The sequence below is a fragment of the Primulina eburnea genome, chromosome 15 (genome assembly GCF_022965805.1).
Source record: "Primulina eburnea isolate SZY01 chromosome 15, ASM2296580v1, whole genome shotgun sequence".
NCBI classification, from domain to species: Eukaryota; Viridiplantae; Streptophyta; class Magnoliopsida; order Lamiales; family Gesneriaceae; genus Primulina; species Primulina eburnea.
Window position 1 is genome coordinate 2831092 of NC_133115.1, and position 16099 is coordinate 2847190.

The window sequence follows — 16099 nt, forward strand, 5'->3', positions numbered from 1 at the left end:
AGGTGATTGTACAACTGTTTTGCATGATCCGGACCCTTGATTTCACATTGTTTGGACGAATGTCATTAAACCCCTTCGAGTATAAATAGGAGCTTTTGAAATTTTAACTTCTATTTCACCTGAGACGTTTCTTTGCTGAAATTTCACATGCTTTCCCGACCAGCAAAGCTTACTCCCGATCACTTACCATCCAACCCCCTCAACAAGATTATTCACTTTTATTAGCTCTAAGTTTAAGGATGTATTCTCTTGATGAGTCTGTCGTACAAAAGTTACAAGACAATTTAGATGCCCTTTTCTTCGAGTGGAAGACCCCGAGCCTTCTGAACCCATGGAAGAGAATCCCGAGCATAGCCTCCCCGAGGCCCATTCCACCAAAATAAAAAGATCGTGATAGTTAAAGGCCTATGAGGTCCGATTTAAGAAAGATAGGCGTCCCTAGTATGAAGTTATAGCCTCACATTTAAGCCCTGACCTGACACCATCTATTAGAGAAGGATCAGGTATGTCCCGTAGGTACATATTGCTTATCCCTGCTCGGACAGACAAGGCTCATCTTCCCCTCGAGGATTTCTATACTTTTTATGTTGAGAAAATAAAAATTGGTCTTATATTCCCGTGCCCAAATTTATCCAAATCACTTGTAATTATTTCCAGATCTTCCCGAGCCAATTGAGTCCCAACTCTTTTAGCTCCTGCTGGCTTTAGGGGTCTTATTTAAATATTTCCAAGTTCATTAGATATTGAGAACCTTCTAAAGTTTATTCAAATAAAGAAAACTGTCTCAAGTGATTTTATCTATCGATATACCCAAAATACCAGTTTTTGAAGGGAAATTCGGACTCCCATAAGGGCTGGCTCAATATATACTTTTATGTCAAGTCTTCCAAGCCCTGGCATTTTAAGATGGGCTAGTTCATGAACTTCACCATCCCCGAGCCCCTATCCGAGCTGACCCACGATTGCACCAACTTCCTAATTGTGATGACCGTGAAATGTTTTAACTTTGAGAGTTTGGTCGTGGATGATCTACTATATAAATATAAATTTTGCAAGAAAAAAAAATGGGGATATAACAGGACTTACCTTAAGTCCTGCTACCCCTACTCTTCTGTTTTCCCATACTCATTGTGTGTTTACTCCCAAATTGTTTTCCCTTACAGATGCTCGCATAATGAAGGTTGAGATGAAAGTTGAGTTGCCAAAGCTAAAGGGGAATAGGACCGAGGCCCCTTCCGAAGATGTCGCACCCGAGCCCTCAACAAGAAAGCAACCGCAGAAGAAATCCTCTAAGAAAAGGGAGGGACCCGACTCAGGCTCCAACTCCTCCTTGATTATTGTGGGTTTCGAGTTCAATTTCCCTTCTAAAGGCAATGAAAAATTAAATGAGGCCTATTTCCTCGCCTAGCCTAGGGTTCCAAGGAATGCTGAGCATCCTCGAGGCTCGAACATCTCATTCCTGGTCAAACCTAATGGGCCCGGTTTCGGCATTTTATGGAACCTAGTTTTCCCTATCGACTTAGAAATCCTTCAATCGGCCCAGACTCACTTTTCGAGGAATCCATGGCCCTTAGTTTTATATAGGTAACATTTTTCATCACGTGATTATTTATACATTCCCTTTTTTTATTTTCCGACTCACTTAAATTTTTTGTTTTTATAAGATAATTGCTTGGGTAAACTCCAAGGCCCTTGAGGATGTCTTGGCCTGACATGACGAACTAACCAAGCAATATTATGGACTTAAATTCTGAGCACGATGAAGAGCTTCACTCCCTCCGATGTGAGCTAGAAAGTTTTCAAGACCGCCTGAAAAAGTTTGAGCGGGAGATCCTTCGCTTGAAAGAGGAAGCCCTGGAACAAGAGGCCGAGACCGAGGCTACATGGGCTCGGAAGAAATATGAGTTCCTTCAATCCCCTGAACTGGAGGAAGTATGGACGGGAAAGGTCGTGGCATACTTTGAGGAGGGGTTCAAATGATGTTTGACCCAATTCCGATCCAATGGCTATTCCAAGTCCGACCACCTGACGTCTTTCCTGGACTCAGATAAATCTCTAGAATACATGCCCGAAGAAGGCGAGGTGTCCGATCAAGGGGACCAGGCCGATGATGAAAAGGCAGTCAACCCCTAGAATTTAGTTTATTCCTTGTACCCTTTGTTTTGCACTCAAGTTTGTAATGCATATTTTGTTTAATGAAAGTCCTGGTACTTCGGGTTTAATTATTTAGTTTTGATTGAATAATTTGTACAAGTCATAGTCTATTGGCTCGATCCCTACAAGAATCTGGCCATGTATGCCAAAAAAAACTAGCCAAGTAATAACTTTGACAAAACTTGAACGAGAGAGACACCTAAGAAGGACTAGGGTTCTATTTGGCTGCCATTAAATGAAACAACGATCAGAACTATTACCACGCCGATACAACTTGAACCATATTTGATTAGCCGACTTAGAACCCAAGCATATTGGCTATCCGAACCCTGATAACTCGAAACTAAAATTTGGCTAAGTAAAAAACTGAGAACCAGAGTAGGCTGGCTGTCCGAGCCCTTATAATTTGGCTGCAATAACTAATAACCAGAACAAGCCGGCTGTCTGAGCCATTATAAATTGAATCCAAAATTTGGTTAAGTAATAAACCGAGGACCCGATGCTGAGGTCGGGTCGGGGCTGAGGGGTCTGTACAAACAAAAATAAGGTTAGGGGAAGCCAGAGATGCTTCCGACGGGTCCATCCAATGCTTAAATAAGTACTTTGATTATGAAGACAAAGATCAAAGTGCGATGTATTAGTGATGAGCGAGAAAGAGAGAGTGAATGTTGTAAAACTATGACAAATACCTGATATTTATAGAAGCAGGAGATGCTAGTTACCTTATTAGAATATGATTTTTTCATCAGATGGTAGAACTCCCCAACCATGGCGGTTATGACTCTTAATGGCGGCTAGGACTCTCGTCTTATCTTGATGAGATTCGATTAGATCCCATATTTATCGAAATTTATCTACTAACGAAGATGCCTTCATGTGGGGACCCGGACGCTAATCATCTTCTTAATCGTCATTGGGACTAATTTAATCAATTAGAATAAACAGGGTCTAATTTTTTTTTAAAAATGCGGAAGGTAATGAAATCATTCTATTATACAAACCAGTATAATAATACAAATCCTGTATCACATGCATCTAGTTCAAACCTAGGTTCAACTACTACAATCAAGTAATAAAACCTATCTATATCCAAGTCCGGAATCACCACTCTAATCTCGATCTTTCTTCACCTATGTGACCCTGAACCTGTCCCACCTGTTGCCATGCATACATACAGACAAGACAACAATCGGATAACTCCGGTGAGATATAAATATCCCAGTATAAACAATGTATCAATGCAATCATATAAAATATATATAAAAGCATAAACAATCATTAAAACATGTATTCAATCTGATTACATGAATCAATACGAATATATATTTAAGTCAATGACTTGTGATCTTATCTCAACTTATTTCTAACCTAGGGATCCCGATCTAATTTAGACTTCGGCATGCTGTATCGAATGTCTACAATAGAAGTCGATCTACATCTAAGCTCATCGATACACCGTAAGTCTAGAGTCTTCGCGGTTCTGCCCTAGCTAGGCTGATCTGCCCTAGACTCAAACTCTGGCTCTGCTATCATTCAATAGACTAAACATATCAATCTGATAATCTGCAAATATCAATACAATAAAATAAAGTATGTGATTTTGGGGAAACTCAAGTCAAACCTAACTCGAGTTGTGCAATCCCGAATCAACATTTATGTATACCTTTCGTTCTGTCTCTCTGGTACAATCGAAGTCTCGATTCAAAGTCTGTCAATGTTCAATCTGGCAATGACAATATCAATATACCTTATCAATATTCTATTTAAATCAAGACATCTCTGTCTTATTAAATTCTGACGGTACAACCGTATAATTCTGCTATACCGGTGATACGACACCAGTACATACTAATTCTAATAACTTATAATCCACCACAGTGCAAATCTGACATCACATCTCAGTCAATTTAACTCTGAAATTCATAACAATTCCATAATCAACATGTTTCTTAATCTGACTTCGATTCTATGATGTCTACTATGTCACAAACACCATATATGAATCATATCTAATTCTGGACATAGCATAATTTCAAACCTTAACAAAACGTAATGAAACTTACGTCCTGTTGAAGCCTGCGTCGTTAGGAACACAGTACTGCAGTCAGATTCAAAATCGGACGGACGGATCGAAATATAAAGGCGTAAAAATTTTACAAGCCTTTCTCGTTCCTCTTTTTTTCTTTCTTTCTGAATTTGAAAATTTGTATACATATATATATTCACACGTTGCATGTCCAAGCAACGTGTTATCTTTTCCTTAATTTTGGTTGGCGCTCGGGCGGTGCTAAACTACCGCTCAAGCGCGGCATTCTCTGTCCAAGTACTCGGCGTGTTACACCTTGGCGCTCGGGCGGTCAACCTACCGCCTGGGCGCCACATCTTCTGCCCGAACATGTTCTTGGTGAACATTGGCGCTCGGGCGGTCTCTTTCTACCGCTCGGGCGCCAATCGTTCTGCCTAAGATTTGTACAATTCATATGCTTTATTCAATCTGGTCTCGGAATGGTCCGATTATTATCACATCAGTTTAAAATCAATAATCTCAGATTAATATAATCAAAATATCAGATTAACAGAATCAAGATCTTGGCCCTTACACTTCACATTCCCTAACTACACTTGGGCTCGGATTTCTCAGCCACACTAATGGGCTTGGATCCTTAGGGAATGGTCCATGGGCTCGGCCATGTCAGAATTTTCATGGGCTTGGACCCTTAGGAAGTGGTCCATGGGCTCGACATTTTCTAACTCCTGGTTGATAAGGAGCCCTGACCCTTAATGTGCTATGCTAAATTCATAGATGAACTTAGGTCCGTCCAGATGTGGCTATTTTAGGGGGCATCAGATATTATTATGTATGTTAGTCAGAACGTTAGTGTAAATATTTTTAACATATTATAAAAAAATAATAAAAAAATTTCCACAAAATTATTCATATAATAACTGAATATTTTTTCAAATTTTTTTTTAAAAATATTTATTTATATTTTAATTTTGATTAGAAAATATAATATATAATTTCTACTATTTTTATTTTTATTAATAAGTGTTTCACTCAATCAATATATCTAATACAATGATAAATAAATCGATTTAACCAAAAAATATTGTTATCTTTTGTTTGAACATTATCTCAAATAATATAAATATTTTTTATATAATAATATTTTATAATGATTCAATAATTATAAGCTAAGTAATTATTCAAACATTCGTACTTACTATTTTAAAAATTAATTATATAAAATAACACTCAGAACATCACACGAACACGATATTAGTATTAACAATAACGATGCTTCACAAAAGATAAGATTATTATAAGTTACTAGAGGATTGGTGAGAAGTGTCCATCAAGTCAAGAAAATTAAATGTGAAGCATCACAATTCCATATTACGAAAAACATGAAGCCAACGTTCAAGTCAAAAAACTGTCCCTTCCTCCCTCTTTCCCACCCCAGCATTTATAGATATAAATTCCAACTTTCACTTCCAATCGATTCCTGTGATCTCTATACACTCTACAGATATGGCGATGGAGATGATGAAACCACCTTCAAACATGGACTTCAAATTCGACAGCGCCTCCACTTCACCTTACATAAGTGCTCCTTCCAGCCCTCAGCGTTTCGGCTCTTTCTTCTACAGCGCTCCCGCCAGCCCACGGGTCTACGCCGCCGAGGAGGGCGGCGGTGATGTTTCCGTGCCTTTTGACTGGGAAGAGAAGCCCGGGATTCGTAAGAGTGAAGAAAAGCATATCACCACTGCTACTTCTTCAAACTACGGCGATGCTGATCAAGATTTGGAGGAGATAGATTTTGCGTTTAATTTCAGTAGGAATCTGGAGAGGCTTTCTCTATCGGCGGATGAGCTTTTTGATGGAGGAAAGATTAAGCCGTTGAAGCTACCTCCAAGATTTTATTACGAACAGAATCACAAGCCCACCCTGGATTCACCGAAATCGCCCAAGAAAACGTTCAGACAAGCATTCTCTCCACGCCACTGGAAGAAAGATTCAGACCTGGACCCGTTTGCAGCAGCTCTGGAAGAGACACGGAAGCAAGACTTCCAAGAAAGTTACACAAGAGGAAGGGAAAGATCCAACAATTCGTCACAATCCGTCCATAAAGCCACACGATCCTTGTCTCCTTTCAGAGTTTCTGATCTGTTGTTCGATACCGAATGCAATCAGGAACCAAATGAAAATCCCTCTGCAATATCGGGTTTCTCTTCATTCTGGCACAAGAAATGGAAGATCAAAGACCTGTTACTGTTCAGAAGCGCATCAGAAAGCCACGCAACTGATAAAGAACAGATGAAGAAGTATTCTATATTGAGGAAAACGGATTCAATCGACGTTAAGAACTCGAGTTTCAGGTCTACAGATAGCAGCAGCGGATCAGTTTCCCGCAGAAGAAGATCAGGCCCTCCCATCTCAGCCCACGAATTGCATTACACAGTAAATAGAGCAGTTTCAGAGGATATGAAGAAGAGAACTTTCTTGCCTTACAAACAAGGATTATTGGGTTGTTTAAGATTTCAACCATCTCTATTCTCATCCAATTCAAGAAATTTTAAAATATGCACAATTTTTTTCCAATAAAAATTGCAAATTTCATGCTCAAACCTTGCAAATATAAAATATATTTTCAATACGAATTAAATCATTACTGCTCTACTTCTTCAAATCGATCAGGATCAACTGGGCATGCAATATTATAGCTTAATAATATGAACTAATTAATTTTTTGCTTGCTTCTTCTTCTTGTTTTTTTTAATATTCGACTTACTTATAAAGTTTTAAATTGTTAATTTATTTGTAAGTGCATGCACACGATTGTGTTTTAAATAAAGATATGATTCAAGTTACTCACCTAACGCTAATACCATAAAGTTTTTTGGCAAAAACTTGTGTGAGACGGTCTCACGGATCACATTTTGTGAGACGGATCTTTATTTGGATAATCCATGAAAAAGTATTACTTTTTATGCTAAGAGTATTACTTTTTATTGTTAATATAGACAGGGTTGACCCGTCTCACAGATTTAGATCCGTGAGACGGTCTCACATGAGACTTACTCAAGTTTTTTTATTTTTAAATCTTACGCATGACATGCAGATTAGCCATTGATACAGACAAAATTTGATTTTATAATGATAATTTTCAAATTTTTGAATTGGCAATTTATCATAATTAGCCACCATGGAAGATATTTACATATTTACTTTTTGTAGTAGCTGGTACGTTGTTAAACAGTTTCACGAATAATAAGTAATACTGTAACAAAAATGTAATATTTTTTCATGCGTAAAACAAATAGGATATTCATATAACAAAATTGACTCGGATCATCTCACAAAAGTTTGTCTATCACTTTTGACATTTTCTTCCTTATTTTTAATTATTTCATCCGTTTAATTTATAAAACTGTTTATTCATCGTTTCGCCATCTATCTTAAGTATTACTAAAGGTTGTTTACAATAATTTTTTATATTTCGTAAATTTATATAAGGAAAATAAATTTTCAGGTCAATTAACTTTTCTTATTTTGTGTTTTGGTTCACTAACTTTTTTAAGTTTGATTTTGATGCACTAATTTTGATTTTTTTTTCCTTTTTGGCTTTCAATTATATGTCAATGGAATTTTAGTGAAGAACTATAAATAATGATATTACATCTAAAAATGCTGACGTGACAGTGAAAAATGGCGACTCATCTGATGTCACATTAACAATTAGACCAAATAAAAAAATTTAAAAGTTAGTGTACTAAAATTAATTTTGAAAACTTAGTACTGGACCCAAACTAAAATTAGACAAGTTAGTGGATCAAAATATTATTTCCCCACACACACACACACACACAATACCTACGATCTGTGATGATTTAGCTAAAAATGTATATGAACCTTAAATGAAAAAAATCCAGAAAATCCCATGTCAAATGATTTTAGAAATCACACTTGAATATACAAAGCATGCCAAAGACTTCACAAATAACCATTTAAATTTTATTCTTAATTTCTTTTCAGAAAAATAATCTTGAACACTTTACAAATGTAAGCTAATACATGTGGTTAGACAATATTTTATATGTTTTATACAAAAGAGACAGGTGGAGCCACAAATCTTCTGCAATTAACTTATAATCATAAAAGGCCTTTTTTTTTTTAATATAAAAGGTAAATTTTAAATGAAAACCTGTGATTTTGCCACCTTTTGTCTACTTTCTTTTTTATTTTATTTCTGAACTTAACAAGAGAGCATATTCAATTCAGCTGTCAAATGAAGCATTCAACGATTTCATTATTCTAAAATGGTGGATGTAATCATTAACATCAGGTGATGGATTTTCTTAATCATAAAGTGCCATTAATTAATGAAATATGTCATTACATGTAATCAAATTAAATATTATGGAGGAATATTGAACAAAGGACTAGAAAATAAAATATAGTTATTATAAGACGAATATCCTCACTGTACCAGCACAAGTCTTTTAGCATTGTTATGTACTCACTCACACGTATCCTATGAAACTTCTCAGAGGATCATCTATCTCAGAATTGACCCAAGTAAGCACTACTTAATTTTGGAATTCTTACTTGATGATCTTCTCGATAAGAAGGTTAATTTTGAAGTTCTTATGTGAATAGCTTTCGAAAAGAAGGTACACATAAGAACTCCAAAGTTTAGCGTGCTTGACTTGAGACAATTTTGGGATGAGTGATCCCAGGGAAGTTTCATTTGGTGCATGTCAATGATGACATAAGCACGCTAAAAAGACCCGTCTTGATACATTGAGGACAATCATCGAATCTGGAGCGATACAGTTGGTATCAGAGCCGACATATCCTAGCACGGTGTAGTTCGGGGATGATAATATTCGCAAACAAGACTTATTTGAGCAAAATATAACACGATTTGAAACACCAAATATAACATATGATTTCATCCCGAGTTGGAGCACTACACTATGGATAGCGTCACCCGTGCTAGCCCTAGAATATTATCCTGATGATGCATCCACGACTCCATGTATAAAAACAAATGTTTAGCATCCTTAGATTCACTTGATTGTAATCTTATGATTGAACTATTAGAAATAAATACTGTCATTTGATTTTCAATTGTAAAACCTTTTCCAAAACTACAAATAAGATATTTTAACTAACACATATATATCTATATTACATTTAGAGTAACATTCTGCACATATTTTAACATAATATTTTCAATAATAATATGGTAAACTCGTACATTTTTATTTTGAATCCAGATGTTGAATTGAAAATATCAAGGAAACGTTACTTCGAACGTAAGATTATTCATAAAAAAATCATTTATCAGACCGTCTTACATACTAATATCATATTTTATCTAAGGACGACAGACAGCACAGAAATAAGATCTCCGGACGCCTCGAAGGATCCATATTTTTATAAATTCTTCAGAAAACATACGAAGCCTGCCGCCTAGTGCAATTGTTTCCTTTTTAAAAAAATATATGTCATAAATATTATCAAACTCGACATCTCAGACATGTTAACATGTAGGCCAATCAAATGGTGTAGCCGATTTTCTTGAAATGTCTCGAGTCAAAAAGGCGACACCCAAACAAGACAAAGTCTTATCATTTATGAGAGAGACTCAGTGACTACTGATTGACCATTTTACATGCCACGACAACTTATTTATCCTTTCTTGGGGGCGGCGAGAAAATTCGAATTTCAACAATAGTGATGACGGAACATTAATTTCAAGTTTAGACAAGAAGATTCAAATCTTGTAGTAAACATTTGTAGTAGAAAGAGTAGATAAATTCCACAAGAAGATTCAAATCTTGAGGTAAACATTTATAGTAGAAAAAGCAGAAAAAGTTTCATGGTTGTATTATGTATTCAGCCGAAAATCGAATTCAAGATCATTGACCAGGAATCCAACTTAAGATTATTGGACAATCAACTGATAATTGAAAAAGAATAAAAATAATTCTCATGCAATGTCAACGATAAAAACCAACTATGGATCTTGTATTTATATATCCAAAAAAGCGAAATATAGGCATATTATCTTCTTAAATTTTGAACTCATTGGATAATTGTACACAAAGATTTAATTATCCCACACTAACTTATATAATCCTAAAAAAACTGGATAACTTTATAAGAATTTCGAGTACAAAAATAATACACCGAGTTTGAAATTCGCGGGTTTTACATATAACACTTTAGTTTCTGACCAAACAAATATAATATAGCAAAATTTCAGTATTTTGGCCTTCAAGATTTACATCGTGAGTTCGTGATCCCTTGGGAATTAATACAATTGATCCAATTAACCGTCACACACACGCACACACATATCTATACCATCTATACCATCTTATTAAGGGTGAGGCACTTAGAGTAACTAACTTTGGTGTCATGGTCTGTTTTATTAATTATATATATTAATAAAATGTTAAAATTTGAATGTAAGTTATATGTACTTCAGCGGTTAGAGTCTTTGTTCTTAAGAGTATAGGTTAAAGGTTCAATTTCTATAGAGAGCATTTATTTATTTATTTATTTATTTTTTAATTTATATATCAAAATTACAGTTTAGTCCCTCACTATTTATTATAATTATATATTTATCCTCATTTAAATATAAATCAAATAAATTATAAAAAATATTATACAAGCACGCAACGCGTGCGTCGGTACACTAGTATAAATGAAGATTTTGCATGTACTGTCATTTTTATAATTTTTTTTTTCTGTATTTAAAGTTATAACTATTTTAATCTATGAGCTGTCTGTGCAGATTAAAATTTAGGGTTTAAGTAAACATGTCTTATATATAAGAAAACAATTGTCTGGAGCATATAAAAAGAAGAAAAAACCAAAGAAGAAGCTTTAATTCAAAGCCAAGCAGAAAATATTAATAAGTATTTTGCCAGCAACCAAAGAGAAAAGCAAACAGAAGTAGCAAACAAGTGAAAAATGGTGAGAATAATAACAAGTTGAATGATGATCAGGAACATAGTGAATTAAATGAACTTCACAATGAAGCCCCAAAATAGTCTGAAAATGAGAAAGGTGGAGACAATATGCCGAAAATAACACCGACGAAAATATAAATCAAGAGATGATCTTGTTCCCTTTAAATGTTGATGATCCAGGAAATTGTGAAAATTCAAAATATTAGGGACTTTTTATTTAAAAGAGGTCCTAGATGAGATTATGATATTTTGTTTCCTCTTGATAACACTCAAAGACATTTCACCACATTGTAAGAGGCAATCACCAAATGGTAAAAAGTGACAGAATATGGTTAGTGTATTAAATTTCCATGGACAAGATCTTCTGTGTTTGTTGCAAGTTATTCAAGACTCAAAGAACAACTACGAAACTTGGTCATCTGGCTGATGAAGGATATAAAGATGGGAAGAATATCAGTTGATATCTCAATCTTGATGAAACTAGTGAATATCATATTGATTGTATATGACTAGTTGGATTGAATTACAAAGACGACTTAGAAAGAAAAGGACAATTGATAAAAGTATGCAAGTAGCAATTAACAAGGAGAGAGAACATTTGAAACAAGTATTGAAGAGAATATTTGCAGTTGAGCAAATAATAATTTGTCATGACTTCTAGGAGATTATGAGAAGCTTTATGTCATGGGCTGGGATCGGGATTAATCGACACTGTCATTGTTTCACAATCAAATAATTTGTAAACAACAATCCTCGTAGTAATCAAATATCCAAACCAGTCTATTTCATAAATCATAACGTCGTCTTTACAAAACTTGAACGGAATGCGGTAGCGTAAAAATAATAAAACATGTAAGGCACGAATTATTCAAATGACTATATACTGATTTGGTCGTTTGGAACATGAATTTTATATTTTGTTTAGAATTTCGTCTTGGTTTTATTAGTATTTTCTTATGATATATTGTTTTGAATTATATATTTTGTCTCTCTTGTATTTCTAGAATTAATATTACAAATTAAATACTATTACATTTACGCCGATGAAAAATACAAGAATAATAAGCTTTGAGGGCATCGTTTTTGGTGCTCGCCTCAAGCTCATAATCTCAGGTCCGAAACTGCTTTTGTGAATGATCTTTTAAGACTACAGTCACTTGATTTTTTTTCAAAAAAATATAAGTATCATATGATTTAACTTGGAAAAAGATGGAAAGATTGATAATTTTAATCGTCTGCTAGTATATATACACACACAAAAACTCCAATGAGACCGTCTTATACGTCATTTTTATATGAAAAATCTCCAAGTTATAAAAAATATTATTTTTATGTTGAAAGTATTATTTTTCACTTCAGATATAAATCGGTCAACCACTCTCACATATATAGACACGTGAGACTGTCTCATAAAGACCTACTCATTTTTTTAATACTCATAATTTGAACAGAGAATAACACAAATCTAGTAATACACTTTCATAATCTGAATTGAAAATCTCCACTAAATGAAATTTTAAAGTGAAAAAACACATTCACATAATATCAGTCGTTCCATTATTGCAATGTTGTGACTTGTGAAAGTGCTAAATTGAAATTAAGCGATTATTTTTTAAAATGGTTGGAATTTTTTATTTTTGATTCCCATACATTTATGCACATTAGGAATTAAAATAAATTAAAATATCCACGCATTATATCCTCCTTAAATTTAGCAAAATTAATGATGCTAGAGATGATTATGTACAACAACAAATTTGATTTCCAAATAATTGATTTTAAAATTTATTATATGTCTAATGAAGTCAAAAAATTATATTTTTTAATATATGAAATATTTGTGGAAGTAATTTGTGTGTCAAGATTGTCCAAGAATGGAAAAAATTGCATAAAAATTTAAACAAAATTCAAAATTCGCATTTCCGAATTCAAATAACAAAATCAAATAAAAACATAAAACAGACTGAAAACTCACAAATGAGCTTTCTCCTTACTATTTTCAGCCACCTCTTCCCCCCTAGATCCTTCATCCCTCTCTTGCGGCGGCGGAGGCGGCTCCGTCCCGACAAGTACGCCGGAGAGCCTGTGCTCCACCACCAAGCGGGGCGGAGGTGGTTCGAACCTGCCATCAATACAAGAGGCGCATTTGGTCTCAACCCAACCTTCAACATCGTACTGCAAATGTCCCATCACCTTCCGGCCCGAACAAAGCCTCCCAATCATCACCGCTATCGCACCCAGTATTGTTATCAATGCAAGCACGCCGATGACGGGACCAACTGGCCCGTGGGCCCGAATGATCTGTGTAAGCTTGTTGAGTTGTTTGTATTGGTGGAAGCTGCTGCTGCTGTGGATTGATTGGCTCTACCATTGGGTTGGAAGTTGACATTCGAATGGATTACTATTATTCCAAGAAATTTTGTAGTTTGTATTTTATGTTAAAGTGGAGATGGTGGTAATTAAGAATGGATTATAGTTAAAGAAAATAGGATGGGTAAAAGGAAAATGTTCAGGGCTATTCTTCTGCGTCTCTCCGTGGGATTTTGAAAAGATCGGCAGAAGATGTGTGGGATACGGTAGCGAAAAATGAAGACTAGTTTTTATAGGAAGAGAGTAGAGTATATAGATATTTAGCTGAAAATTATAATTTTGATCGTATATGTTTATTGAATCGAAATTTTAGTTTTATATGTTATGAAATTTTAATTTTATTTTATATTTCAATTTCTGGTGATTTTGATTATTTTTCAGGGTTTGCTGGTGTGACACTAAATTGCGTTATGTATTACTTCGCAAAAAAAAAAAAAAAAAAAAAAAAATTATAACAGAGTAAAACTGAAATTAATAACATAACATGACAAAATCATAAAAAAAACTACAAATATAAATTATAGTTAGTTGTATATATATAATTTTTAAAAAAAGTAACAATAAATTGTTGTGTTTATTTTAATAATTTTTTTGTACTTCTTTACTGTCAAGTGTCAATATGATATTTCCGTGGAGATATAGGGAAAAAAAGTGCTTTTCTTAAATGAAAGTAAAATTTGTTTATATTTGGGAATGATAAAAATAAGCTTTTAAGGGTGTGTTTGGTTGGTGTGATAGGATAAGTGAATGATTAATAATTAGAGTGATTAAAAAATGAGATATATAGATTAATAGTATGAGGGATAAATAACATGGTGTTTGGTATAATTTTAAAATGATGGATTAATTTTGTAAATTTTATTGCAATGATCAAAATGTCCCCAAATACTAATTAGACATATATTCTTAAAATAATTAGATAGCTAATTAAATATTTGTAATTATAATTTACATTTATTAAAATTAATTTAAATATATTTATTAGAAAAAAATATGTGAATATGCAATTACTTTAATAATTAAAATAGTAATAATATTTTCAATGTTAATGTTAAATAAAGTTTAGTAATAATTATAATATTATTGTTTTTTTAAAATAATTTGATAGATAATTAAATATTTATAATTATAATTTACATTTATTAAAATTAATTTATGGTGTGAGTAGGGTTTTGAAATAAGAGAAGAGAAAAAGGTCATTTGTGGTGTGATGATTATTTATCCCACCTAATTTATTAGATTAATAATCAAACAATTAATCATAAAATTAGATTTTAAACCAAGTTAAAAGGATTATTAATATATCTTAAAAGTTGAACCAAACATTAGATTAAAGTATGATTATTTATTTATCATTGGTTAATCACACCAACCAAACACACTCTAAATGTATGAAGAGAAGCTCCACGGAAATACAAAAGTCTCGCGGATGGTTGATATTAATACACATACGGTACATATGTTATTATTATTTTTAATTTGATTAAATAATAGTAAACAATTAACACCAAATTATTTTCTATTATTTAGAAGAGTTGATTTTTGTTTAGATTTTTTCTTATATAAAATATGATGTGATTTATGGAGTTTTTAGTAAGATAAGAAGAGTAATTATAAAATTAAATATTTTGGTATTCTTTAAAGTAGTTATTCTAAGAGTCTCATGCTTAATCATATAGTATATATTACGAGAGTATACAATACATTTTGATACTCACGGTAAATTTATGGTCCGCTTCCAGTAAGTGTCACTAGTCCAGACGCAGGTTTTGAAATTACCATGAGCCTGAAATCACAAATAAGATCGTTAGAAGGGGGCCAGGAGGATCTCCTGGCATAGTCCCTCCGACGCTCAAGTCAGAGACTGAGGATATATGGGTGAGCAACTAAAGTTGCTGCTGAAAACAATATAGTGAATGAATTATCATACGTTCAAGATCTGAGCCCTTGATGAGCCTGTCTTTTATTTAGACTAGAGATAATGGGCTCATATATGAAGCATCACATTTAAATAAGAACATCAACATCTACATATTCAGTAACACTTCGTCACTTCCGTAAAGGTATTGTTTAGCAACTCAGATTTACGATATTCCTTGGTAATTAAATTTCTTCTACCTAAAATAAAATAACACTGTATACTTGCATCATTGGACAAACAAAATAAAATGTATCTAATTTTTTATATCACTAAAACTTATTTTCTCACGTTCCGAGTTTGAGTTCGCGCCTGCGTGACTGTACAATGGACCCTTATAGAAACTACTTCGTATTCGTCTCCGCTTTACGAAAATAATTAGCACAAGTTGCTATAAAGTCTATTATAGCCAATTATAAACTCATTATAAATTAAATTTAATTTTTACCATGTGGGACAAGAAGTATCATAATCACCCCTCATTCAGAACGCGACGCACTCGTCGCGGCTTGACCCCTAGATCCACCAGCGTCGAGAATCTAGAGATGACTCCTATCATATAGTACCTTGTCCCACATGTTCAAGAGGTGGCTTTTATGCACGTAGAACTCTGCCCCACATAGCACTTATTTCCCGGTGTTCTTTGTCGGTGACCATCTCTAATGC

The 16099-nt window shown here is 33.9% G+C and overlaps 1 protein-coding gene across 1 annotated transcript; it reads left to right on the forward strand.

Moving 5' to 3' along the window:
* Nucleotides 1–5562: 5562 nt before the first annotated feature.
* LOC140814224 (uncharacterized) lies at nucleotides 5563–6987 on the forward strand. The gene has a single exon (XM_073173142.1). The coding sequence runs from the start codon at nucleotides 5687–5689 to the stop codon at nucleotides 6758–6760; it is 1074 nt and encodes a 357-aa protein (XP_073029243.1). The 5' UTR covers nucleotides 5563–5686; the 3' UTR covers nucleotides 6761–6987.
* The last annotated feature ends 9112 nt before the right edge of the window (nucleotides 6988–16099 follow it).

Bases quoted from the DNA above. Each gene is read 5' to 3' on its own strand.
- LOC140814224 (XM_073173142.1), top strand. From the start codon at position 5,687: ATGGCGATGGAGATGATGAAACCACCTTCAAACATGGACTTCAAATTC.